Source organism: Manis pentadactyla, chromosome 3 (genome assembly GCF_030020395.1).
Source record: "Manis pentadactyla isolate mManPen7 chromosome 3, mManPen7.hap1, whole genome shotgun sequence".
NCBI lineage: Eukaryota > Metazoa > Chordata > Mammalia > Pholidota > Manidae > Manis > Manis pentadactyla.
The window spans coordinates 79,981,427-80,007,636 of record NC_080021.1 but is presented as its reverse complement, the minus strand read 5'-3'; the positions used below and the strand labels follow the sequence as shown (position 1 = coordinate 80,007,636).

Genomic DNA, 26,210 nt, shown 5'->3' with positions numbered 1-26,210 from the left:
TGAAGGTCAAAGTCATCCAACTGGTGAGATCACAGGCATAGAGACAGAGAGTAGAACATGGGCTGCGAGGGGCTGGGGAGTCAGTGTTTAGGGGGTGGGGACTTTCAGTCTGGGAACATGAATATTGGGGCTGGGTGCACAGCAATGTGAATGTACTTAGTGCCACTGAACTGTACATTTAAAAATGGCTAAAGTGCTAAATTTTTATGTTACTTATAACTGACCACAATAATGCAAAGGATAAATTTACCCAGTTGGCTCTGGCCACCTGTGGAGCTTGGAAAGAAAAAAGCCAAGGAGATGCAGGTAGTGTGGTGAAAAGGAAGGTTGCTGGACAAAATACAAAGGGAGCACTTCTATTGGTGAATCATTTGTTGTTTATCCAAAACTCAAAGGTAACCGGGCACTCAGAATTTCTACTTGCACAATCCAGCAACACCAGTTAAGGGGCAACTACAGTCAAGAGAGAGGGTTTGCTTGCTAGCTGCCCACGGCCAGAGGGTGCTCAAGGAGATGTTCACCTCCTGGGGGCTGCAACCTGCTGGCGGTTGGACAGGTCCCTGCACCTGTGGGCTCGTGTGGCGCCCGGGCAGCGCTCTGGGGCCTGGAGGATGAACAACACCTAGGAAGGGGTCTTGGTGTGGGGAAGGGAAAAGTGGCACTGTGGCAGGGGCCCCAGGGGGCCTTGGGCGCCCTTAGCCACTGGTGGCCCATCGTCACTGTGGTGTCCCTTGGTCCCTTAGCCAGGACCTCAGGCTGGCTGCTGAGCCAGAGAGGAGATGCCTCGCATGCCGCAGCCAGGAGGTCAGAAACCAAGTCCCAGAGGGGACACCTAACAGGCTCTATCTGCAGGGCGGAGGCTGTGAGCCCACCACAATGATACCAGGGAAAATGCATTCTAGGCACCACAGGGCCCCAGTAAACTCTGAAGGCCACAACAGATGAGGCTTACACTGGGGAGGCGGTACTTTCGGCGACTCAGTTTAAAACAATGTCTAATGTTGTATTAATAAAACCCCATGAACAATGTAACGCAAATGTCTTAAAGCACATGTGCCAAGGATGGGGAAAGAAACTGTTCTACGGAACTGTATCTATAAAAAGACCATTTAAAAGTCAGTCTTTAGGCAATTTTGTTTCATTTTTTTCTTTCACAGAAAAAAAAATCAGTATGAACTTGCTTTTAAAAATGAGGACTATTCCTAATTACAACCCTTAAATAGAATTCGTGCCTCATATCAAATTTACCGAGTATCATAACTCCTCCAAGTGGTAAAGATACCTCAAGACAAATGCTGGGCATAGAAGCCACAGGGCATAAATATGCAAAGAAGTAAAAAGCTAACCTTTTCAAACAATAAGGCTTCCCTCTCACTTACCAACTTCACATTTCCCTGTATGGCCCCGGAAGATGACTGGTTAGCCAGAGACGGGTAAGATTCCTCAAGGGAGGAACAACCTAAGACAGGCACAGTCGCAGGGGGGCCATAAGGTGAGAAATTGGGGATCAACAGAGGTGAGGCTTAGAACCTCACCCCCCCTGTTCTGAGAGAAATCTTCTGCATACGTGGATGTTTTATTGCCCTCGTCTAGCTTGGATTAACACATAGTCTACAGGCACACACCTGATCATCTATATTTGCTCTCTTACAACACTAAACTATGTTTTCTACCTTTATCTTGTATCTACCTACCACTTCAGCATTTTATTAAAAATAATAATAATAAAGAGAGAAATGTGGTATCCACATATAAATCAAGTATAAAAACCAAATGAGTATTCATATTTAAACCGACTATTTAGAGTTCATAATGCATGAGCAAAACCGAAGGTTTCTGTGATGACTGCCCTTGTACTGTTCACCATGTAACTTATTCACTATGTAAGAATTTGTTCTCCATGTAAGAACTGGTTTGTTATGCCTCAGAAGATTGGAGACTGATGAAAATTAGGCTTGGGGTGGATTAATGATTGTGCATTGAGCATTGACTCCCCTATACAGAATTTTATTGTTGTTAACAACCATTTGATCAATAAATATGAGAGATGCCCTCACAAAAAAAAAAAAAAAAAAAAAAAGGACAGACTTCCAATGGTAAAATAAATAAGTAACCGGGTTGTAATGTATAGCATAAGGAATATAGTCAAGATATTGTAACAGCTTGGTAGGGTGATAGCTGGAACCTAGGATTATGTATATAAATGTTCTACCACTGTGTTGTACACTTGAAACTAATGTAATGTAATACTGTGCGTCAACTACCCTTCAATAAAAAATAATTATATAAAAAAAATAAAAAATAAAAAAAAAATAAAATAGAAATAAAAATGAGGACTAGGAGGAAGCTCAAGATGGCAGTGTGAGTAGGGTGGTGGGAATCTCCCCCCAAAACCATGTATATTTTTGAAAATACAACTAATACAACTACGTCTAAAAGAGAGACCAGAAGACACAGTACAAAAGCCAGGCTACATCTATGTCTGCAAGAACTCAGCATCTCTCAAAAAGGGTAAGATACAAAGCCGTGACCCAGCCAGATCCGAGCACTCTCCCCACCCCAGCTCACTGGCGGAAGGAAAAGAATCAGAATGGGGAGGGAGTGGAAGCACAGGACTGATAAATAACCAGCCCTAGTAACCTGCACAAGGAGCACAGACACACATTGTGTGGTGTACTGGATATTAGAGAAATGGAAAAGTAAAATCCAAGACGGAGACTGTGGGTGGGTCCCTACAGCTGGCTCCCCTGGGACAAAAGAAAAGCAGATGCTTTTTGAAAGTCTTAAAGGTACAAGGTCTCAACAGCTGGATGGGATCATCCTGGCACACTCAGCCCAGCAGGCTGGGACTCCTAAGAAACTTCAGGCGCCCTAACACTCTGGGTGACAATGCAGCTCTGAAACCCCGGAAGGCAACAAATAGCCTGCCATTCATTCCCCCTGGCCAGCGCTGCAAGCAAACTGGCTGATCCACCACATCGGAGGAGCAGATGGAGAGCGGCCCTGCCCACAGCAACCACACAGTCTTCTCCCAGCGTGCAGCTAACTGGGACAGACCAAGAGTCTGCCACTGGTGCACAGCTGCCCGGCACAGAAAGAGGAAGCCAGAGCAAGGCAGGAAGGGGCGCTGTTCTCACAGAAGAATACACCCGGTGCACCTGCCACTCCCCACAGAGCTCTGGGCTACCCTGAGAGCTGCCCCACACACGGCAGCTCAGGAGATTATCCCAGGGACTGCTCACTGTGTGCAGGTGACCGACAGAGGCAGTGGAGAAGGGCAAGGTGACCAGCAAGCAGGAAGGGACATTGTTCTCCCATCTGACGTACATGCCACCTACCTATGACGACCTCAATTGACATGGAAAGGCAGAAGAATCTGGTCCAGTCAAGAATCACTCTAACAACCCCAAAGAGAGAGCCTGGGGAGAAAGATATAATCAATCTTCCTGAAAAATATGACCTGTATTTTGAATTAATTCTGCTGATGGACCTGCAGAGAAATATGCAGGAGCTAAGGGATGAAGTCCAGAGGGAGATTACAGAAATGAAACAATCTCTGGAAGGACTGAAGAGCAGACTGGATGACATGCAAGAGACTATTACTGGAATAGAAATCAGAGAACAGGAACACAGAGAAGCTGAGGCAGAGAGAGATAAAAGGATCTCTAGGAACGAAAGAATATTAAGAGAACTGCATGACCAATCCAAACAGAACAATATTTGCATTATAGGGATATCAGAAGAAGAAGAGAGAGAAAAAGGGATAGAAAGTGTCTTTGAAGAAATAATTGCTGAAAACTTCCCCAAGCTGGGGGAGGAAATAGTCTCTCAGACCATGGAAGCCCACAGATCTCCCAACACAAGGGACCCAAGGAGGACAACACTAAGATATATAATAATTAAAATAGCAAAGATCAAAGACAAGGATAGAGTATTAAAGGCAGCCAGAGAGAGAAAAGAGTCAAAGGAAACACAAAAGAGCACAGAATAAAACACTTAACATATAAATAATAGAGGAGGAAGAATAAGAAGGGAGAGAAATAAAGAATCATCAGACTGTGTTTATAATAGCTTAATAAAAGAGTTAAGTTAGACGGTTAGATAGTAAAGAAGTTACCCTTGAACCTTTGGTAACCACAAATCCAAAGCCTGCAATGGCAATAATTACACATTTTTTGATAATCACCCTAAATGTAAATGGACTGAATGCACCAAGCAAAAGACACAGAGTAATAGAATGGATAAAAAAGTAAGACACCCCCACCCCGGGCCAGATAGATTTACTGCTGAATTTTATCAGACATATAGAGAAGACATAATACCCATTCTCCAAAAAATAGAACTTTTCCAAAAAATAGAAGAGGAGGGAATACTTCCAAACTCATTCTATGAAGCCAGCATCACTCTAATACCAAAACCAGGCAAAGACCCCATTAAAAAAGAAAACTACAGACCAATATCCCTGATGAACACAGATGCAAAAATACTCAACAAAATATTAGCCAACCGAATTAAAAAATACATCAAGAGCATCACACACCATGATCAAGTGGGATTCATCTCAGGGATGCAAGGATGGTACAACATTTGAAAATTCATCAACATCATCCATCACTTCAACAAAAAGGAAAAAAACCACATGATCATCTCCATAGATGCTGAAAAAGCATTCGACAAAATTCAACATCCATTCATGATAAAAACTCTCTACAAAATGGGTATAGAGGGCAAGTACCTCAACATAATAAAGGCCATATAGGACAAACCCACAGCCAACATCATACTTAACAGTGAGAAGCTGAAAGCTTTTCACCCAAGATTGGGAACAAGACAAGGATGCCCACTCTCCCCATTGTTATTCAACATAGTACTGGAGGTCCTAGCCACAGCAATCAGACAAAACAAAGAAATATAAGACATCCAGATTGGTAAAGAAGAAGTTAAACTTTCACTGTTTGCAGATGACATGATATTGTACATAAAAAACCCTAAGGAATCCACTTCCAAACTACTAGAACTAATATCTAAGTTCAGCAAAGTTGCAGGATCCAAAATTAATACACAGAAATCTGTTGCATTCCTATACACTAATAATGAACTAGCAGAAAGAGAAATCAGGAAAACAATTCCATTCACAATTGCATCAAAAAGAATAAAATACCTAGGAATAAACCTAACCAAGGAAGTGAAAGACCTATACCCTGAAAACTATAAGACACTCTTAAGAGAAATTAAAGAGGACACTAACAAATGGAAACTCATCCCCTGCTCTTGGCTAAGAAGGATTAATATTGTCAAAATGGCCATCCTGCCTAAAACAATCTACACATTCAATGCAATCTGTATCAAAATTCGAATAGCATTCTTCAACCAACTGGAACAAATAGTTCTAAAATTCATATGGAACCACAAAAGACCCTGAATGGCCAAAGCAATCCTGAGAAGGAAGAATAAAGCAGGAGGGATCTCGCTTATCAACTTCGAGCTCTACTACAAAGCCACAGTAATCAAGACAATTTGGTATGGGCACAAGAACAGACCCACAAACCAATGGAACAGAATAGAGAGTCCAGATATTAACCCAAACATATATGGTCAATTAATATACGATAAAGGAGCTGTGGACATACAATGGGGAAATGACAGCCTCTTCAACCGCTGCTGTTGGCAAACTGGACAGCTATATATAAGAGAATGAAACTGGATCACTGCCTAATCCCATACACAAACGTAAATTCAGAATGGATCAAAGACCTGAATGTAAGTTATGAAACCATAAGACTCTCAGAAAAAAACATAGGCAAAAATCTCTTGGACATAAACATAAGCAACTTCATCATGAACATATCTCCCCAGACAAGGGAAACAAAAGCAAAAATGAACAAGTGGGACTATATCAAGCTGAAAACCTTCTGTACATCAAAGGACACCACCAATAGAACAAAAAGGCATCCTACAGTATGGGAGAATATATTCATAAATGACAGATCCGATAAAGGATTGACATCCAAAATATGTAAAGAGCTCACGCACCTCAACAAACAGAAAGCAAATATTCCAATTAAAAAATGGGCAGAGGAGCTGAACAGACAGTTCTCCCAAGAAGAAATTCAGATGGCAAACAGGCACTTGAAAAAATGCTGCATATCACTAATCATCAGAGAAATGCAAATTAAAACTACAATGAGATATCACCTCACTCCAGTAAGGATCGCCACCATACAAAAGAAAAACAACAACAAATGTTGGCAAGGTTGTGGAGAAAGGGGAACCCTCCTACACTACTGGTGGGAATGTAAATTAGTTCAACCATTGTGAAAGCAGTATGGAGGTTCCTCAAAAAACTCAAAATAGAAATATCATTTGACCCAGGAATTCCACTCCTAGGAATTTACCCTAAGAATGCAGTAGCCCAATTTGAAAAAGACTTGTGCACCCATATGTTTATCTCAGCACTATTTACAATAGCAAGAAATGGAAACAACCTAAGTGTCCTTCAGTAGATGAATGGATGAAGAAGACATGGTACATATACACAATGGAATATTATTCATCCATAAGAAGAAAACAAATCCTACCATTTGAAACAACATGGATGGACTAGAGGATATTATGTTCAGTGAAATAAGCCAGATGGAAAAAGACAAGTATCAAATGATTTCACTCATCTGTGGAGTATAAGAACAAAGAAAAAAACTAAAGAAACAAAACAGCAGCAGACTCACAGAACCCAAGAATAGACTAACAGTTACCAAAGGGAAAGGGATTGGGGAGGATGGGTGGGAAGGGAGGGATAAGGGGGAAAAGGGGGCATTACTGTTAGCAGACATAATGTGGCAGGGGGCACGTGGAGGGCTGTACAACACAGAAAAGACAAGTAGTGATTCTGTAGTGTTTTACTACACTGATGGACAGTGACTGATGGACAGTATATGGGGGGGACTTGATGATGGGGGAGTCTAGTAAACATAATGTTGCTCATGTAATTGTAGATTAATGATACCAAAATAAAAGAAAATGAGGACTATACAATTCCAGTCATAATAATAGAAATAAGTTGACTGAGGCGTGCGGTGGGGAAGGACCAAGCGGGAAACAGGAAAGAGGAAGGAGGAAGGGGGTACAGAGCCAGCGGGCATGGGGAGCAGGGGAGCAGAGTGGAAACCAGGAAGGGAAACAAGCCAAGCGTTTGGCTTCCACCTAAAACCTCCACCCTGCAAACGGCCCAGCCAAGCTCTCCAAGGCTTCCCTGTTGCAAAACCCCAAAGGAAGCTCCTCCGCACCGACCAGATGCTACACCCTCCTCACAGAGCCGACCACAGGACCGGTTCCCCGTGCCCCAGGCTGGCCTTCCTGGGTTCTGCTACACACACCCCCACCCCCGTCCTCTCCAGAAAGTCACCAAGGCTGCAGGGACTCTCCTGAGTCAGCCTTCCGAACTCTCTCAGCTCAAGTCCCCCTTCCAGGCCCCAGGCCCCAGAGCCAGAAACGAAAATACCTGACCCCCTAGGGCATCTTGGCCTGGGTGTCCAATGCATGTCACATCCAGCACAATAAAAACGATTTTGTCAGCCAATATCCCACCCACTGACCTGATGCTCACAATGCCAATCTCCCTGTTGCTCAATCCAAGCATCTGGGTACCATTCTCCACGTTCCACTACACAGTTTTATGATGCGGAGCGCCAACTCCGTTCGGCCCATCCTCTCTCCCCCCGGGACCACCGGCCGCTTGCTTTGCCCCTTCCTCGTCGTGTTTGCGCACTGTGGCCAGGGCAATACTGAAAGTACAGATATCACCATAGCACCTTCCTGCTTAGACGTTCAATTGCTCCCCATTATTCTCAGGAAATACAGAAAACCCCCACCAAGCAATCTGCCGCAGATTCATGACTGAGCCTCTCACACCTGCTCTGTGGGCAACACGGGGAAGCCACTCGGTTGAGAGGTTTAATTCTCTCCAGACTCAGTGTGGACTCCCTCAGCTTTCAGCCCCCCACCAAGGCACTCTGCGGCTTTGGGGAGGGGGAACACGGGGTGCTGAGGAATCTAACTCCGGATTGAAGGGTATCCTTTAAAGGTGAGCTGTGGGCCAGAACAGACTCTGCTGCTCCTACTGCACTCTGCCCTCCCTAGTCTCAGGTTTGGGAAACAAAACAGCAGTGAAACAAAAGTGTGGGCGTAGAGAAGCAGAGAGCCCCATGGTTCCCCAAAGAGTCTGAATGGGCCCCTTCCTACAGGGAGCACCTCGGTGTGTGCGGGCTGGCTGGGGAGGCACCAACACACATCACAGTGAATGTGCGCAGCCCCCACTGGTCACCCACGGGCGGCAGCCAGCTGAGGAAGTACAGCTCTCACGCCTGTGATTCTCTCTGCTGAGCATGACCATTTTTTGTTTTTCTCAAATACATTTTTTCAGAGTTCTCTATAACACAGTTAACTGTTCCTCTTATGTTGACTATACATCTAGTTTCCTTAATGCTCATGTCTGTGTCTCCCCTCCCATTCTCTCCACACACCCCTACTTGCACCTCCTTGCCCCCTTTTCTGTGTCCTTATGCACCAAATTCCCTCAAAGACTCCTGCCTATATGCAACCCCTTGTCAGGCTAGCAGGGCTAACCTGGCTCTTAGGTCTCCCTGCCCAGGAAGCCTACCCTCGGGCTGTTACCCCACCCCACTGTGTTCCACGCTGCTCCACTGCTCTGAAGGTAGCCTGCAGCGCTGCCCCACACAGCCACTGCCCTTGCCTGTCACTCTTCTGCCTCCCACACGGAGCCCAGACGCCTTGAGGCAGGACGCGTCTTGTGCATCCCACCCCTGGCACATGCCTGTCTGGGCTCAGTATTTGTTTGTGTGTGAAAAGAGGGAGGCACACCAAGAGGGGAGGTGAACAGAAATTAAAGCAAGCTGAGGGCTTAAGGCAAAGATCAGTTGGAATTTACACTCTGCTGCTCCCTTCCAATGGACAAATGCTCTCATCTCCCTTACAAAGTGTGAGCAGCTGGTAATGAGCTCTGCCTGCTCGTGAACAACTTCAATTTAATTCCAGCCTTGCAGGCTCCGAGGATGGTACCCATGGAGGAAATTATTTTGTGACTTACAGTAGCACTGACCAGAAATTGCCCCCCTCACTGGACAAAACAATAGCAAGTTAAGAGGTGGATCTGGTACACAGACCAGAATACCACCACCTGCCCTTTACACTGGCGTACAGCTGCTAGAAAGTTTTCCAAGCAAAAGTAAAACAGGAATAATGTCTTCTGCCTTATTTACTATTTTAAATAGCCAGACATGGGTCCTCTGCTCAAATATGCTAAATACCCCCACTCCCACCTACTGATAAATAAATAAGTAGTTCTTCTTTTTACACTATTGTTAAACAAGTTTCCTATCCTTTCGAATTTTTTAGGAGACAGCATATGATGCAGTTTTGCAATTCTGACAGTAGTTCTACTTTCGTTTTGTCTTATGTACATTTTCACGGCCAAAGTTTAAGTCTCAGACACAAAATTCATTATTCATAAGAGATAAATAGAGCATTTACATGCCTAACACCTGCATACTCCATTCATGTGATGTATTCATACTCCTTTATTTAGAGCAAGGTCAAAATGTTACATCAATGTCATCTGAATACACTCAAAATTATCAATGAAACTTTTGGGTGATAATTCCCATAGATACTCTAAGTAGAGGGAGAGTTTCTTAGTCATGGAATATTACAGTCCAGGCTGTGGGAAACCTAACCTGTACCTCTTATTTTAGTATCTCCTGACTGATAAAATAATATTTGGAAAGGGAATCCCTTGCAGTAACTCTAGACTGGGATGCACTAGTCTGTTGGTGGTAAATCAGGTCTGGGTGTCTGGAGGGGGATGTTCTGGAGAAGTTTCTAGAGTACTTGCCAGTACCATCAGATGAGAGTCCCCTCATTTGCTCTCTTTGTAAAGAACCTAAAAAATAGGTCATTTTCCAGCTCATTTTCTATCCTCCACCCTAGCACTGTAATATAATGAAGCAACTAAACTTCTATTAATCAGCATCAGCTCAGATTGTTTTACAGACTTAATGCATTACATCTTTCAGGGCTGCCCTTTTCCTCCTCTGAGAAGGCTTCAATGCTTGTAAGAAGAATTAGGAATGCAGGGCCTCAATACAGAGTCCTGCATGCGAATGGCCGTGTGAGAGGTGAGATTAAACTTGGAGTGCAGAGGGCATGTGGTGAAGTGCACACAGAGCCTGTTGACCTGAGGTTTCCACACATCACTGAATCTGATTCAACAACTCAACGCAATTCTTCCTCCAGTTTAAGTAAACTGAATGTGATTGACTCAAGGATTGAGCGTAATCACTAGATGCATGTGACAGAAGCATCTTGGCATGGCAATAGAGATTTTTTGGAAAAAAAAAAAGATGAGGCTTTCATTAATTTCTGATAAACAAAATCATAAAGGGGGAAAAATGCATCTCAGCATAGTGTCAGGTACAAAATGATCACAGGAGAAATTCTGATCCTGGAATGACTGTGGGGTGCAGAGGAGAGAATCAGTTATCTAGACTCAGAAGACCCAGGATCGAATCCAGCAGTTCCATCTATTAGCTCTGTAATCTTGGACAAATCCAAGGTCATTTGTCATTTGCAAAATGTATTAAATAACTATCAAAGTGCTTTCAAGGTTGTTGGGTTCAAATTAGATGATGGAGTAGAGGTGCTTTACCAAATGGAGGAGTTAAAGAAATGTTACTTGTTACTGTGATTTTAACAACACTGATTTTTCAGTTTTTATTGAAATTTTACTCACTCATAATAGTCCATTTCATTTTTGGTACTTTTTGCACTTGACAGATGTGGCCACCAAAGAGCAAGAAAGCTTTGATTTACTTGGCCTGAATTACAAGATGATTTATCTGACCTCCATATTGTAACTGGGCATTTCTCACTTCTTTTTTCTTCAGTATTGCAAATCTGTGACTCCATTTCCACTTCAGTTGAAGGAAATGCCCACAAATTTTAACCCCTTATCTTTCCAAGTTCATCTTTCATTTCTCACATGAGGCCAGGCTGGAAGGGAATGGTGCAAGGTCTCTCTGCTCTGGGAATAACAAACATCCTTTGCAAAGGGGTCATTTCCCCATTTTAGCACAAAGAGCACAAAATTGCTTCATTTAATACAAGAGGAAAAGCACCGAGTAAAGCTGCTGTAGTTGGGATTTTCTGGTCTCTGCTAGTTAAGTGGAGAGGAAGGTGAGTGGGCTGAGAGAGGGGTTAGAAAGGGTGAAATACGCCTGGACTCAGAGGAGCCTTTAGGACTCATCCTGAGACAGGAAGTGATGAAATCCTCTCTCAGATGAGCTGAGAGTCTGTCATGTGCACCCACCCCAACTCCTGCCTCAGCTGGTGTAAGGGGAAACTGGTGACGAGACAGTAGAGCATGGGGAAGTAGGTCATGGGGAGTGGGAAGCAGAGGCTGGAGAGAGATGGGGGAAAAGCCCCACTGCTGCCCCTCACCCTGTTCCCATATTCCTCTGGGGCTGGGATGAAACACACTGGCTACTTCTACTCGCCATCTCCCATTGTGAGAAACTGCTGAATTTAACTATATCCTCTGTGAACACTCAACTTCCCAACTCAGTTCTACTCACAGTGCTAACAGAAAAAGGAAGGTATGAAACATTTTATCACCTGAACTTCAACTACCAGATGGGCATATATAATTCCTCGGCTTTACCCTGGACTCCCCTAAGTAGTCCAGTGGAGGAAAGGTACAGAAAAGGCTAGAGTATTCAGTATCTGGCACCAGGTATCCTCTGTCACCTTGGGCCAGCTTTAATAATGTTTAATGTTCTCATGTTCTTCACTATGGAAAAGTGACAAAGTTAATTAGTGGCACATGATAGACAGGAAAAGGGGATAAAATTCAGAGATGACTCTTTTTGTATAGGGAGAGAATTTCAGAAAGGTACATGAAGAAAGTGCGTGGGGGAGAACCAGTCATAAAGAGAATTGATGGCGTCACAGATGCAAAATCAAACACAAAATATTTTTGTCACACATGTGACAAAATAAAGTCCTTCTCCAGGTATAGTTCACACCCTGATGGGCACAGATCGGGCCCACAGACAGACCGGAACTGTGACCACACAGGCCGCCAGGCCACCAGTCCCTCTGCCCAGGCCCCGGTCAGCTCCTTTCCCTTCCTGAGAAGCAAGTGTAGCAAAGCTGTACTGCTCTCTTCAAGTCTCCTGTCCGATAGGGGATGCCCAGTCACAGCTCTGAATAGAGGGCCTCGTTTACCTGTGGCAAGGGTGACATAGTTTATCAGACTTCTGCTTTCTCCATGTCCTGACTACCTAAGTGGGATGCAGAGCTGTACACATCCAAGTCTCCTTTCCTCCGACCGGTTTTCACCCTGGGGGCCGGCATCCTGTTTGTCCCATTGAGCCTCTCAGGGCAGCTGAGACAGTGTAAGTAGAGGGTCAAAAAGTGAGGGCTGTTGGACTCCTCCCCTTCCCCAAGTTCCATCACAGCAGTTCTGCTTCTTTCCACAGTAGTATAGGGGTTCCAGAACACATTTGAATTTCCCACTCAGAAAAGGAACTTGCCACGTTCTGGGAAATGAGATGAGGGCTGAGCAGGGTGACACCACTTCACACCTTTACTGGAATGCTGGGCACTGTCACCCCGCGGCTTCCTCAGCCCCCACCCGCAGGCCCTGAAGTGCTTGTGTCCATGCCAGTTTGTGTGACCTGACCCTCAACAGCATCTCCGTAAAGTAGGAATTACCATTCTTTTTTGATCAGTGAATAAACTAACCCAAAGAGGCAAAGGACTCCCTGAGCGTGGTGTGTCATTGAGCCGACACACTCTGGTCTCCAGACGTTGAGCCCCGTCAGCTCCTGCCACAAGCCTATGGCAGAGGATGTGTGCTGATCCTGTCTTACTTCAAGTACTATACCTGTGTGCAAATTCAATCCTTCATCTTCCCAAGAAGGCCTTATCGATTTCCCAACTAAAAGAGGGTCTGAGGGAAGAAGTGGGAGTAATGAAAGGAAAATCATGAAGACCACCCTTTCTAGAAATCTCCTGTGCTACTTCCAGCTTTATCGTATGTGGCTTCCGAACATGAGCCACCCATGGCCAGTACTGAGAAATAAAACATGCAAATTGCTGAACATGATTAAGGGCCACAATGAAACTATTAAAAGTCAGTAGCTGGCATCATTCAAATGTGCATTTCCTTGATACACCAGCCATATTATTGGGTTTCGGGGTAACTTCCCTCTGTGCTTAAATATACTTCAGGAAACATGAGATTCCAAAGAAAAAAAAGTCACAACCTCCAGGCTAGTACTACAAATTCTGTAAGAAGGAATTCAAGGGGGTGGGGTAGAAAGAGAATACAGTTCCTGTGTTTTCAAGAATACAAAGACTTAAATGTATCAGCACATTAAATTAGTAATTTAAACACCACGTACGTATCACGTATAAGGTGCTATGCTTACACTGCATGGGATGGCTTCTCCAAAACACAGCTCAAAGTGGTCAGTTCAGCTGCCTTGTTTCTAACACTTGTGTGGACATGATAAAAAAGTAGGTTGACTTGTCTTAGAGAAGATGACATGCACATCAAAACTCAACACACCTGCGCACATTCGTGTGAATCACCCAATACTGTCTCCAAGAAAGTGCACTTTGGAAAGCCTTTTCTCAAAGCCACGACAGAGAAACAGTCAACAGGAATGCCTTTCTCCCGAAACAGTTTTGCCATGAATCTGAGGCAGGGAGTCTTTGCAGCTGTACACACACTGGCTTTGTGGTACTTTACCTGAGCAGAAAAGTCAATTAGCTTTGGAAGTAGCACTTTGCTCCCTTCGTCACTCTTCAGGAAATCCAGCAAACTGCCTGTTGATAAGGAAGAACAAGTTAGTGCAGTCCAAACACACTACAAAGCAAATCAAGCAAAATCCAATGATCATTGCTATTAGTGGTGGGGGGTGGGGGTGGGGATCCCCACAGAATGACTGGTTTTTTAATTCTGTATAATTACAGTGCCTTTTCTTGAGGTCGGTCAAATCCAGTCTCCTCCAGCCTGTTACTTTTGACCTGATGTAAACAGAGCATGTGCTCCAGGTGAGAAGGGTTGGGGTGGGTACTGCCGGCAGACAAACTCTCCCGCTTCCATGGCTTCATCTCAACCAAGACATGCTTGTTCCCAAAAGCCTTAGAGTGCCAGCCCAAGGACAGCTTTGGCCATTACTTATCTGAGTCCCTGTAAAGTGCACTTGTCCTAGTAGATATATCAGAGTCCTTGTGTGGATGGATTTAAAACATGGGCCACTGCGCGTAGCAAGTAGTAAGTGCTCCATAAATGTTCTGCTACCTCATCCATACACGGAACAATGGTACTTCACCCTCAGATTAAGGAAAAGATTGAGATCATGCAGGCAAGACATTAAGAACAGTCTGGTGTATAGTAAGTGATCAATAAATGCTGGGCACTGTTAGCAGGAGAAACTCATACTTGCATTTATGTTAATAATATTATTAGTTAAAATGATTTCACGCATCTGTGGAGTATAAATAACAACAAAGCAAAACTGAAGGAACAAAACAGTAGCAGACTCACAGAGTCTAAGAAGGGACTAGCAGCGGTTAACAAAGGGAAGGGGTTGGGGAGGGTGGGGGGCAGGGAGAAGGGGATTAAGGGGCATTATGATTAGCACACACATAGGTAGGTCACGGGGAAGGCAGTATAGCACAGAGAAGACAAGTAATGACTGTAGCATCTTACTATGTTGATGGACAGTGATTACAATGGGGTTGGGGGCATTTGATAATATGGGTGAATGATGAAACCATAATGTTAATTATGTGAAACCTTCATAAGATGGTATATCAGTGATATCTTATTTAAATGAAAAAAAGAGTCCCTGGGGTGGGGGGAAAAATACTATTAGTTAATTAATTCTACAAATATTTACTGAACTCATACAGAGTGTCTGATCCTGGGCCTGGTTTCTGGGCTATAACAACCTAAGCCATGGGGGTGAGGTCTTTTTTTTATTTCTGTGTCCTTTTTTGGAAGGACTCTGAGTGACTAATATTCAAAATATTTACATATATTAAATAAGAAAATGCAATATTCATCTTTCTAATGTCTTCAGCTATGACATCACACTATAGTCTCCATGAGGAGATTACGGATTACTGCTTACAATTCTTTCCTGCCTGCATTCCTTCTGATGATTTTTAAAAAATTATTTGGCAACTTAATAATTTCTCTCCTGAACTGGAGAAAAGTGTGATTCAAACCTCTTTATCTGAAGTTGGTAACAGTGGGAGAAAAGATGGTTGCTTGAATCTTCTTCTGTGATTCTATGATTACAAGGGAATTTCATCTAAATGAGTTTTTAAAGTGTTAACATTTTAAAGTGACAGGCTGAATATTTAGAGAATACTACAGAGGAAAATGAACTAGTTTTAGGATTTTGAGAACTCACATTTTAAATATGTAAGAAAAATACTCTTATTTGAAATATATATTCATTTGTTTTACAAATACTTATACTTATTGGGGCCCTATAGATATTGGGTACTATTCTTGAAACTAATATGTATAGGCACAAATGTGGAGAAAAAAAAGACTGTATATTAATTTTATAACACTGATTTCTTCCAGTGAGGTGGTTTATGAAAATGCTTTGTTTCACATATTTCCTGATTCTTTGGTAGTGAGCATGAATTTGTTTGAATATTCCTGAACATTCAGACATTTTACTTTTTGAGGCTTCAGGCTTTTAAAGCCCTGGGTCTTGGGGCTGGGCTCACCCTTGGCCATGTACTCGGTGATGATATAGATGGGCTCCTCTTTGGTGACCACGGCATACAGCCTCACCAGCTTGTCGTGTTGAAGGGTCTTCATGAGGTTTGCCTCTTCCAGGAATGCCTGCACTGACATAGTGCCTGGTTTCAGGGTTTTCACAGCCACTTTGGTACTGTTGTTGTAGTAACCTAGGAAGAAAGTGCAGAGAGGGCACACTTAACCCCAGTGAAAGTCCGAAACTACATGGAGAGTTAGAAGAAAATTTAGTTTACAGACAGAACAAAACTTATGTAAACCTCTACATGATGCCAATATTAGGGGACCCTGAATGAAGGGTATACGAATTCTCTGTACCATCTATATAAAAACATCTAAAATTATTCCCAATCAAAAGGATTTTATAAAACAGTAGTCTAAAAAAAAAACTCTACATGTACTTCACCAGACTAAGATTATTCTCTAATTAAAGAAATATTTTTTGTCCAAGACGCACCCCTCCCCCCACTCAAAGCTCTACACACACACACACACACACACACACAATGGTCTGGAAGAAAATATACCAAAACACACCAAATACTGGCTATCCAATGGTGCAATTCATTTTGTTCACCATTCCTCTAACTACTTAGCAATTTTTCTACAATGAATATGCACTATTTTCATAATTAGAAAAAAAGATTTGCACATTAAAAAAAGTACTTATATGTACTAACACTAAAGTACAATATACAAGTGTCAAATAAGCATTCCCCAAAGTCTTCAAAGACTTGGGTGATTCTCCATGAACAGAGGGTTCTGCATTGAATGTCTGGGAACCACTGCCTGTCACCACCTCCTCCACGCAGCAGATGCAGCAGGAACATGAGAGCCCTTCAGGGAAGAAACCCATCTGCTGGTTAACCTCAGCACTTCCTACACTTTCCTGACCACAGAACATTATGAAAAACCATACCTTTTCACACCCCATGGAATGCACTTTGGAAATGCTGACTCCTAACATAGCTCTCCCAAGGCACCACTCTTCTGGGACCTGCCTCAGTGATATGCTTAATTCTGAGCCAGGTTTTGTCTTAGGAAAGCCTTTTCTCAGAGGTTTGACAAAGCAGAACTATAGATAATCACATTCCCCCTTTCTTCCCTCTGTCCCCATACTTCTCTTGGAAGTACAATGAAAAAGGTGAGGAGATAGTGACATCTGGTTAGGACCATGAGCCTCCCAGCAGATGACATCTATCTGTACTTGCCCTGAGGAAAATACAACTCTAAGAAATAGTGACAGAGTGTCCAGTCCCCTTGTTTAGGTCACATAATTATCTGTATATGTACAGCATAGAGAGCTGACAGCACACTCAGTAAAACATCCACAGTGATGATCTCTGGGTGGTAGAATTTGGGGTGATGGTTAGTTTCTTTTATTGATTAAATTTTTGAATGACTATTATCTCTTTTTTTAGCCGAAGGAATTATTTTTAAAAAGAAATGTTTCTATTTTCACACCTTCAAGTGGGCAAGAGAAAGTATTAGTTTACAGTTAACAGTCAACCCTAGCTAAGAATTTTTCTTCTGATCATTAACACTGATTTCTGTTAAAACTATTCCACCTTTACTTGCATTTGTAGCTTGCAGTCCCCTGCAGAAAAATGAAGAATGCAGTATATAAAATAAAATGTGTTAGAACATATGGAAAAGACAGTAACAAAAAGCTAAGAAAGTACCATTATAGATCATTTTCAAAAGCTGCAATCTATACAAAATAATTGAATCATGAATATATTAAGTTGATTTTCCACCTAAATGCATAATTTCAAACAATATAACCTTTCACATGACTCTTAAGAGTAAAGTTAGAGTAAATTCCACCACCAAAAGGCCTTTAATATTACCCTTGAATCAAGGAGATTTCATTATATTGTATAGAGCCACAAAAGACCCTGAATAGCCAAAACAATCTTGAGAAAGAAGAAAAAAGCTAGAGGTTTCAAACAGTACTACAAGGCTATAGTAATCAAAACAGTATGGTACTGGCACAAAAAGAGATACACAGACCAACAGAACAGAATAGAGAGCCCAGAAATAAACCCACACATGTACGGTCAATTGATAATACAATGAGGAAGGCAAGAATATACAAGGGGGAGAGGCCAATCTATTTAATAAATGATGTTGGGAAAATTGGACAGCTATAAGCCAGAGAATGAAACTTAATCACTGTCTCACATCATATACAAAAATAAACTCAGATTGATTAAAGACCTAAATATATGACCTGAAACCATGAAACTCCTAGAAGAAAACACAGCCAGTACACTCCTGAAGAGCAACATTAGTAATTTTTTTCTGGATGTTTCTCCAGGTAAGGGAAACAAAAGCAAAAATAAACAAACGGGACTACATCAGGCTAAAAAGCTTCTGCACAGGAAAGGACACCACCAACAAACTGAAAAGACAACCTACTGAACAGGAGAATATATTTGCAAATGATAGGTGTTAAAGGACTAATATCCAAAAATATATAAAGAACTCCTGTAACTCAACACCAAAAAAACAAATAACCCAAATAAAAATGGGCAGAAGACCTAAATTGTCTTTTTTCCAAATAAGATATCCAGATGGACAACCATCACATGAAAACATGTTCAACATAACTAATCATCAGGGAAATGCAAATCAAAATGACAATGAGATATCACCTCACACCAATCAGTATGGCTAATATAAAAAAATTCAAGAAAAACCTAGTGTTGGCAAGGCTGTGGAGAAAAGGAATCCCTCATGTAAAGGGAATGCAAACTGGTGCAGTCACTATGGAAAGAAGTATGGAGGTTCTCAGAAAACTAAAAATAGAAATACTGTATGACCCAGCAATTTCACTTCTTGAATTTACCCAAAGAAAACAAAATCATTAATATAAAAAGATACATGCACCTTATGATTACTGCAGTATTATTTACAATAGCCAAGGTATGGAAGCAACCCAAGTGCTCATCAGTAGATGAATGGATAAATAAGAAGTGGTACATACATACAATGGAATATTACTCAGCTATAAAAAAGAATAAAACCTTGCCATTTGCAACAACATGGATGGCCTTAAAGAGTATTAAGCTAAGTCAGACAGAAAAACACAAACAGCATGTTTCAATTGTATGTGGAATCTAAAAGAACAAAAATAATAAAAAACAAAACAGACTCATATACAAGTGCAGAGAACAAACTAGTACATGACATAAAGGATGAACATAATAAGCAAAGATGATAAAGAGGTACAAACTTCCAATTATAAATAAATAAGCCACGGAGATGAAAAGTACAGCAAAGGGAGTATAATCAATAATATTGTAATAATTCTTTATGGAGAGAGATGGTAAGTACACTTATCATGGTGAGCATTTAGTAATGTATATAATTGCAGAATTACTATACTGTACACCTGAACCAACACAATATTGTATTATCAACTACACTTCAATTTAAAAAGTTTCCATTAAAAATTTTATGACAAGTTTATAAATAGATCCTCAACTACATGAATATTATTAGCAGCAAAGCAGAGCAAGAAAATATACTCTTTGATACATGTAACTGACAAAGAAACAGTGTCCAGAATATATGAAGAATTCCTACAAATCAATAAGAGAAACAGAAAAATAGATGGGAATTTCAAAAAATAAATCCAAATGACAAACACGTGAAAAGAACTCTACCTCACTAGTAATCAGAGACATGCAAATAAGGCCGTAGGGAGAAACTACCACCCAGCTTGACAACAATTACAAAGTCTGACAGTACAACTGCAGGTGAACACGTGCCCCCTTGGTAGGGAAACTGGGGCGGTGTTCTTTTCTGAGCAATATCCCGGGGACCCACGAAGGATGTTGACAGAGCAGCCTCCTTGCATGTGCAATAAGCTTGAGTGATGACAACACACACACACACACACACACACACACACACACACACGGGCTGTGCTGACCCGGGACCCACATCCTTCCAGGTACAACTCTGGCAGTCAGGAAGTGGGATGCTAAGAACTTCTGTACTTCGCTGCTAAGAGTCTGAACTGGGACAAGCACTTTGGAAACTTGCTGGCACTATTAAGTAGAGTTTAGATTCCTATTTTTATGATCCAGCAAATCCACTCCTGGTCACCCTAGGGAAACATGTGCCCTGAAACCAGCACAAAAATGTTCACAGTGGCATTGCTCACAGTAGTCAAAACAACTCCAATACCATCAATAAATAGTGAAATCGATGGATAAACTCTTCACATCTTGAATACAAACACAGCACACACTGCTATGGAGCAATGAAGGTGGATGAACAGCAACTACACCTCAAAACACGGATGAATCTCACAAATGCAACATTGAACCAAAAAGGGAGGACATAGTAAAGGAGTCCATTTGGTACAATTCATTTATGTAACGTTCAAAAATAGGCAAAACTAAACTAGAGTGTCTGGGGGTGCATATCCCCATCTACACAAGTAGTAGAAGTATAAAAAAAGCCAGGAAATTATTACAAAAGTCAGAATAGCAGTTGCCTTTGTGGTTAGGAAGGGGTAAGTGGAGGCTTCTGGGCACTGGCAAGCTTCCACTGTGTGATCTCAGGGGTCACCACACAGGTTTTCATTCTGTAAGTATTTATGATATTGAATATTTGTGTCTTACACCCTTTTCTGTCTGCTTTTTGTAACAGAGCAATAAAAGGGAAAGAAACAAAATAATTCCCCTTTTGTCATCAGAAAAGCAATGGAACTTATTGAAACTTTTACATAATATAAAATTATGGTAAAGGATGAAGAAGAAAACAATGCTTTCCAAGGGTAGGGGGGAAAGTCATCAGGAAATCTACTATAGCTGCTAAAGTTATCAAAAATGCTGATAAGGAGTTCAAATGAACAGTGAATAAAACAGCTGTGTAGGACACAGCTGAAGAATGGCACCAGCTTTTTTAGGGCTGTGGCACTTAAACAACAGGGCAGGTTTTCATCTTGCACTAAGGCATGATTTTTATTCAGCACTAAGTATCAAATTGTACTTTATGAAGATATATTCTGTAGTGTGCAGGTTCAGTTAACCTAGCCATGGGGGTTTATGTTGGCATTACAGATGGAAATGATCTTCTAAAAAAATCTTTGGAAGTTAGTAAAGGATTTCTTGCCATCATTCAGGGAGCCAGTGCAACAATTTGAGAAAGTTCCAAGTCCAGGTATGACTAATGTTGGAAGTGTGTGAGTACCACAAGGGAGGTGGTCCTTAAAAAAGATGCATGTAGTTAATTTGGGAAGTTGGCTGGTGATGAATTTCAATGCAGTTGGCTCAAATGAAAATTTACCATGCAAAACTCAATTCCAAACAAGTTTCCCTTCTTCCACAAAGTTTTTTCACAGACCAAGAGGTAACAGGAAACACCATCCTTATGTTCACTGATCAGTGAGTTCCCTTGGAATCCAACAATCCACAGAGGAAAACATATCACCAAACCAGATGTCAAGAGGATCACATGGACAAGAGGAAACAGCTTGAGGGAGAAATTCCTCTTTGTTTCACCCCTCCCTCCTCCCATCCAGAACAGGTCACTTCCTAGTATTTATTCACTGTATTTCAGAACAAAAAATTCAGACTATAGAATGGGACTGGTAGTCTATGAACCAATCCTCATGCTTTGCAAAAATACTAACTTAGTTAACTGACATAATTTGTAATGTGTTTTTCTTTGTCTACCCATGAGAAAAGCTAGCCTGCTGTCCCTTGAGAAACCAAAACTAAATCCTGGCAGCTCGAAGGTGCAGACCTTGGGTCCTACCAGCCCCAGAACAGTCAGAATGAGAAGCACAAACACATGGGCGAGGTGCCAGCCCTTGACCGCTGATTCATAGCGTAACACCACCAGTCATTATTCTTTTGGTTTTATTCCCAGTATTTCTCTGCTAAATGCATTTCAATGTATTGACGTTATTTCCATAGCTAAGGGGATGTTCCCTGCCTGACAGCCAAATTCACAGAACCTATCCACAAAAGATCCCAGATCAAAATTTTCTATTTCTTTTCTCTTTCCCTCCCTTTCTTCTTTCCTTTCTTTAATATAAGACTAGAAGGAGAAAAGCACAATAAAAAACAACAATCGATGTCAAAATCCTCACAATGACGCTATGCTATAGCTTTGCAAGAAGTTACTATTGGGAGAAACTGGGTAAAGGTTCCATGAGATGTCTTTGTATTAGTTATTTTATATATATGATAGCTTTACTGAACTATAAGTCATATGCCATGCCACCTACCCATTTAAACTATACATTCATTGGTTTTTGTATATTCAGAGTTGTGGGACCATCACCACAATCATTGGGACATTTTCTTCACCCCCAAAAGAAGCCCTGTACCCCATTAAGTCACTCCCCCATCCTCCCACCCCCTTAACCCTCCAAGCTGAGGCAACCACTCATCTACTCTGTCTCTACAGATTTGCCTATTCCGGACATTGCAGACAAATGGAATCATGTAATTCCAACTGTGGTCCTTTGGGTCTGGCTTCTTTCGTTTAACTTAGTGTTTTCAAGGGTCATCTGTGTTGCAGCAAGTGTCAGCCCTTTACTTCTTTGCACTGCCGAATGATATCCGTTCTATGGATACACCACATTTTGTTTATCCATTCATCCACTGATGGATATCTGGGTGGTTTACACCTTTTGGCTATTACGAATAATGCTCTTATGAACATTTGCATAAAATTTCTTTTACACGTGCATGGACATATGTTTTCATTTCTGTATTATTTCTTACAAGTGTATGTGAATGTGTAATTATCTCAAAATAAAGTTTAAGAAAATAAGAAACAACCTGTGTGAGTGGGTAAATCCTGGGCCATCTATCCTCTCTTTCATAGCCTATACTCTAATGTTACCATACTTTATAATAAATTAAGTATTTAAAAATAACAGTGGCTCTTTGAGTGCTGTCAACTGGGCTAAGGGTTGGCCTGTATCATCTCATTCAATCTTTACACTATCCCTGCAAACTAGGTTCTATTGTAACCCCATTTCAGATGAGCCTCTGCTGCCTCCCTACACTAAAACATTATTAGCAAATCTATTCAAATGATGAATTTTCACAAGATTTTTACCTTTTTTCAAAGAGTTTAAATAAAAAGTAACACTCTGGAAAAAAAAAAAGTAACCCTTCTGGACAACTGCATATTTTACAATGCCCCTGTTCTAAACCTCAGCTTCTTTCAGGCACCACCTGGGTACATGCCAAATAGAAATTCTCTAAAATCAGTGTGAACTTTTAGCACATGGCTCAGTGGAAGCCCATGAACAGGAAAGGGTGAGAAAGGGCAGGAGGATCTAGTGTATCTGGAATTGGAAGCAAAGAGGTTGTCTCAGTCCCAGAAAGGTCCAATGTGCTTGAGCTCCAGGGGACAATTTCAGGACAAGGTTGAGCCTCTCCCGATGGCACTGTGCTGGGCAGGTCTACTCAGGCATGTGCCCCCTGCTGCTACCTTCCTCTTGACTTCCACTGGCTTACACACTCCTCACGAGCTGGGCTGGCAAATGGCACCCATGGGCAGCACCGTTGTGGAGCTGGTTCCCATTCTACTTGCTAACAGCCCTCAAGAAAATTTTAAGAAAATACAAGAGGACTACCGTGATCTCTTCCTCTTCAGTGATAACTTCCCAGAGCAGCGGATTTGACCTCTTGGGTGAAAAGAGCACACAGTGTGATTTTGTCCTGACCTCACAGTTGGACGAAGGAGACGGGAAGCATACTCCACACCATCACTTCACATGCGCGGCCACTGCCTTGGAGCAGACACCCCAGCTCAGCTCCTTCTACTTTTCTCTGCATGATGGTATACGATTTCCTGGCAAATCTCCATAGGAAGGTCTAACTGGATTATTTACAGTTTGGAATCATGACTGAAGTTGGGGAAAATCCATTGAAATACAGTTGCCAGTGACTATAGTCAAACACAGTAAAATGAAAATAATGATAAAAATAGAGAGCACAGAGCTAGGCTCTCCAGGAAACATCTCAGGTGCATCGTCCCATTCCTCCTTTCAGCAGCTGATGAGAGGGTCGTTTGCCCACTTTCCTGATGAGGAAACTGAGGCTAGGGAGGCCAAACTAACTTGTGGATCGTTGAGCGAGCGAGAGTCCAGTTCTCTGGGCTGCCTGGCAGCTGGCATCCTCATTGCCTTGAAGGACTTTGGGCAAGTTGCTTATCTGATTCTCAGGGTCCTCATTTATCAAGTGATGACCAGAATTCCTCTTACAGTGTAATTGCAGTGAGTATAAGAGGTAACTGATGAAAATGAGCCTGGGGGTTAGGGGGTGGGGGCAGTGACACTATAGCTGAGACAGTCCTTTCTCCCTCCCCCCATTCTCCTTCCTCCCCCTCCACACTTGTCATCATCTCCCCTCTCAGGGTCGGGGCAATGCAGAGAAGAGCGAGCAGGCAGATGGCCTGAGAGACCTAGAGGACAAGGCAAGGTCACAATGAACGTGTACTTGCTGGCCAATCCTCTCAACGAGGAGACAAGGCTGGAAAGGGGAGGCCAGGGAGGGAGGGCAGAGCCCCTGGCTCCCAGAGTGAGCCCGTGGGGCTGGAGTAGACATGTTTAGGGGAGTGTGGGAGGGACACAGGGACAACTGCAGCTTCTCAGAGAAGCTACGACTTCTAAGGGGGAAGAGAATTCAACATGAGCACAGCACGCTGAAACCACTTGGGGAAGTTCTTTTGGATCACAGCGTAATTACACAGGCTTGAAAATATCCCCACAGATTATCAATTAGTTACAAAAGGGAATTAAAAATAACACTTACAGTGGGAAAATCTGATGGACTTCCTTAAAATCAAACAAACATCAGCAATAATGGGACCGGCGAATATTCCGTGCCTCCCATGGATGCACTGGGGACCCAGCATTGCTTTATACTTAGATGCTATTTGTGAACAAGGGCATACTCTGAGCCAAATCACAGGAAACATCAGGGAAATCCAAGTGAGGGACATTCTACAAAACAACTGACCTGTGTCCTACAAAATGCTGGCATCATAAAAGGTGAAGATGGGCCAAGGAATGGTTCCCGATTCAAGGAGACTAAAGATGTATTAACCAGATGCAAATACATGATCCCAGAGTTATGAGGTCATGACTAGGAAAATGAGGGTCTACACTAGATGATACTATGTATCAACATTTAATTTCCTGAATGTGATCATTGTATTCAATAAGATAACGGCCCTGCTCTTAGACACATGTATTTAAGGTGCCTTAGGAGCCTTAAGCATTTAAGGGTGAAGAGTCGTCGACATCTGCATTTACACTCAAGTGGCTCAACAAAATAACAATATATACCCGTGTGTGTGTGTGTGTATGTATAAAAAAAATAAACTATATATAGAAAACTATCAATTAGTGAATGTAGGGGAAAGGTATACAGTGTTTATTATACTGTTCCTGTCCCTAGCCCTTAGATTTTTAAAAATATTATAGAAAATAAATGTAAGTATATGGGGGAATAAAAAGGGGTCTTTTCTTTAATGAGCAGATAACAGCTTGATGGTTCCTCAAAAAGTTAAACATAGAATTACCATATGATCTAGCAATTCCACTCCCAAAAGAATGTATATAACCCAAAACAAATGAAAACTTTTGTCCTCATAATGATTTGTACATGAATGGTCGTAGCAGCATTATTCACAACAAAGGTGGAAACAACCCAACTGCCCATCAACTGATGAACAAGTAAACAAACTGTGGCACAGCCATAGAACAGATGTGATTCAGCCATGAAGAAGAATGAAACTCTGACACCTGCTACCACATGGATGAACCTTGCAGGCACTACACTCAAGTGAAATAAGCCAGACGTAACAGGACAGACAAGGTATATGATTCCGCTAAGCATAGCCACATTCACAGAGACAGACGTCAAATGGTGGGTGCCAGGGGGCTGAGGGGAAGGAATGGGGAATTGGCTGCTCAATGGGCACAGGGGTTCCTTCTGGGGTGATGACAACGGCTTGGAACTAGAATGAGGTGCTGGTTGCACAATGTGAATATAATAAATGTTACTAAATTGTTCACTTTAAAATGACTGATCTTATGTTACATGAATTTTTCTTCAATAAAAAAGAAAAGAGCAGAGAGAGAAAAGAAGGAGGAGGGTATCATGACACAGGCAGCAGCGTGTGAATGGTAAGAGGCCACAGTGAGAGCGAGCACTCGCACCGGGGAATCTGCCGACGGGAATGGAAAGAGAGCTGATACGCACTCTGACTAGTTCTGAAATCCGCCAACCAAAATGGAGAATGTGAGGTTGTATTGATTATAGCTGTTGACTTGAATTCCGTAAAAACGTTCACAAAGGCT

General features: G+C 42.1%; 1 protein-coding gene across 2 annotated transcripts in view; it reads right to left on the bottom strand.

The window, feature by feature from the left end:
* LYN (LYN proto-oncogene, Src family tyrosine kinase) overlaps nt 1-26,210 on the bottom strand; it is a 120,404-nt gene that overhangs the window by 31,858 nt on the left and 62,336 nt on the right. For both annotated transcript variants that reach the window (XM_057498061.1, XM_057498062.1), the window contains exons 9-10: nt 15,832-16,014; nt 13,829-13,905 (exon numbers count right to left, since the gene is read on the bottom strand). In XM_057498061.1, coding sequence (XP_057354044.1) covers nt 13,829-13,905; nt 15,832-16,014 — 260 coding nt within the window. The remainder of the gene's footprint in view (nt 1-13,828; nt 13,906-15,831; nt 16,015-26,210) is intronic.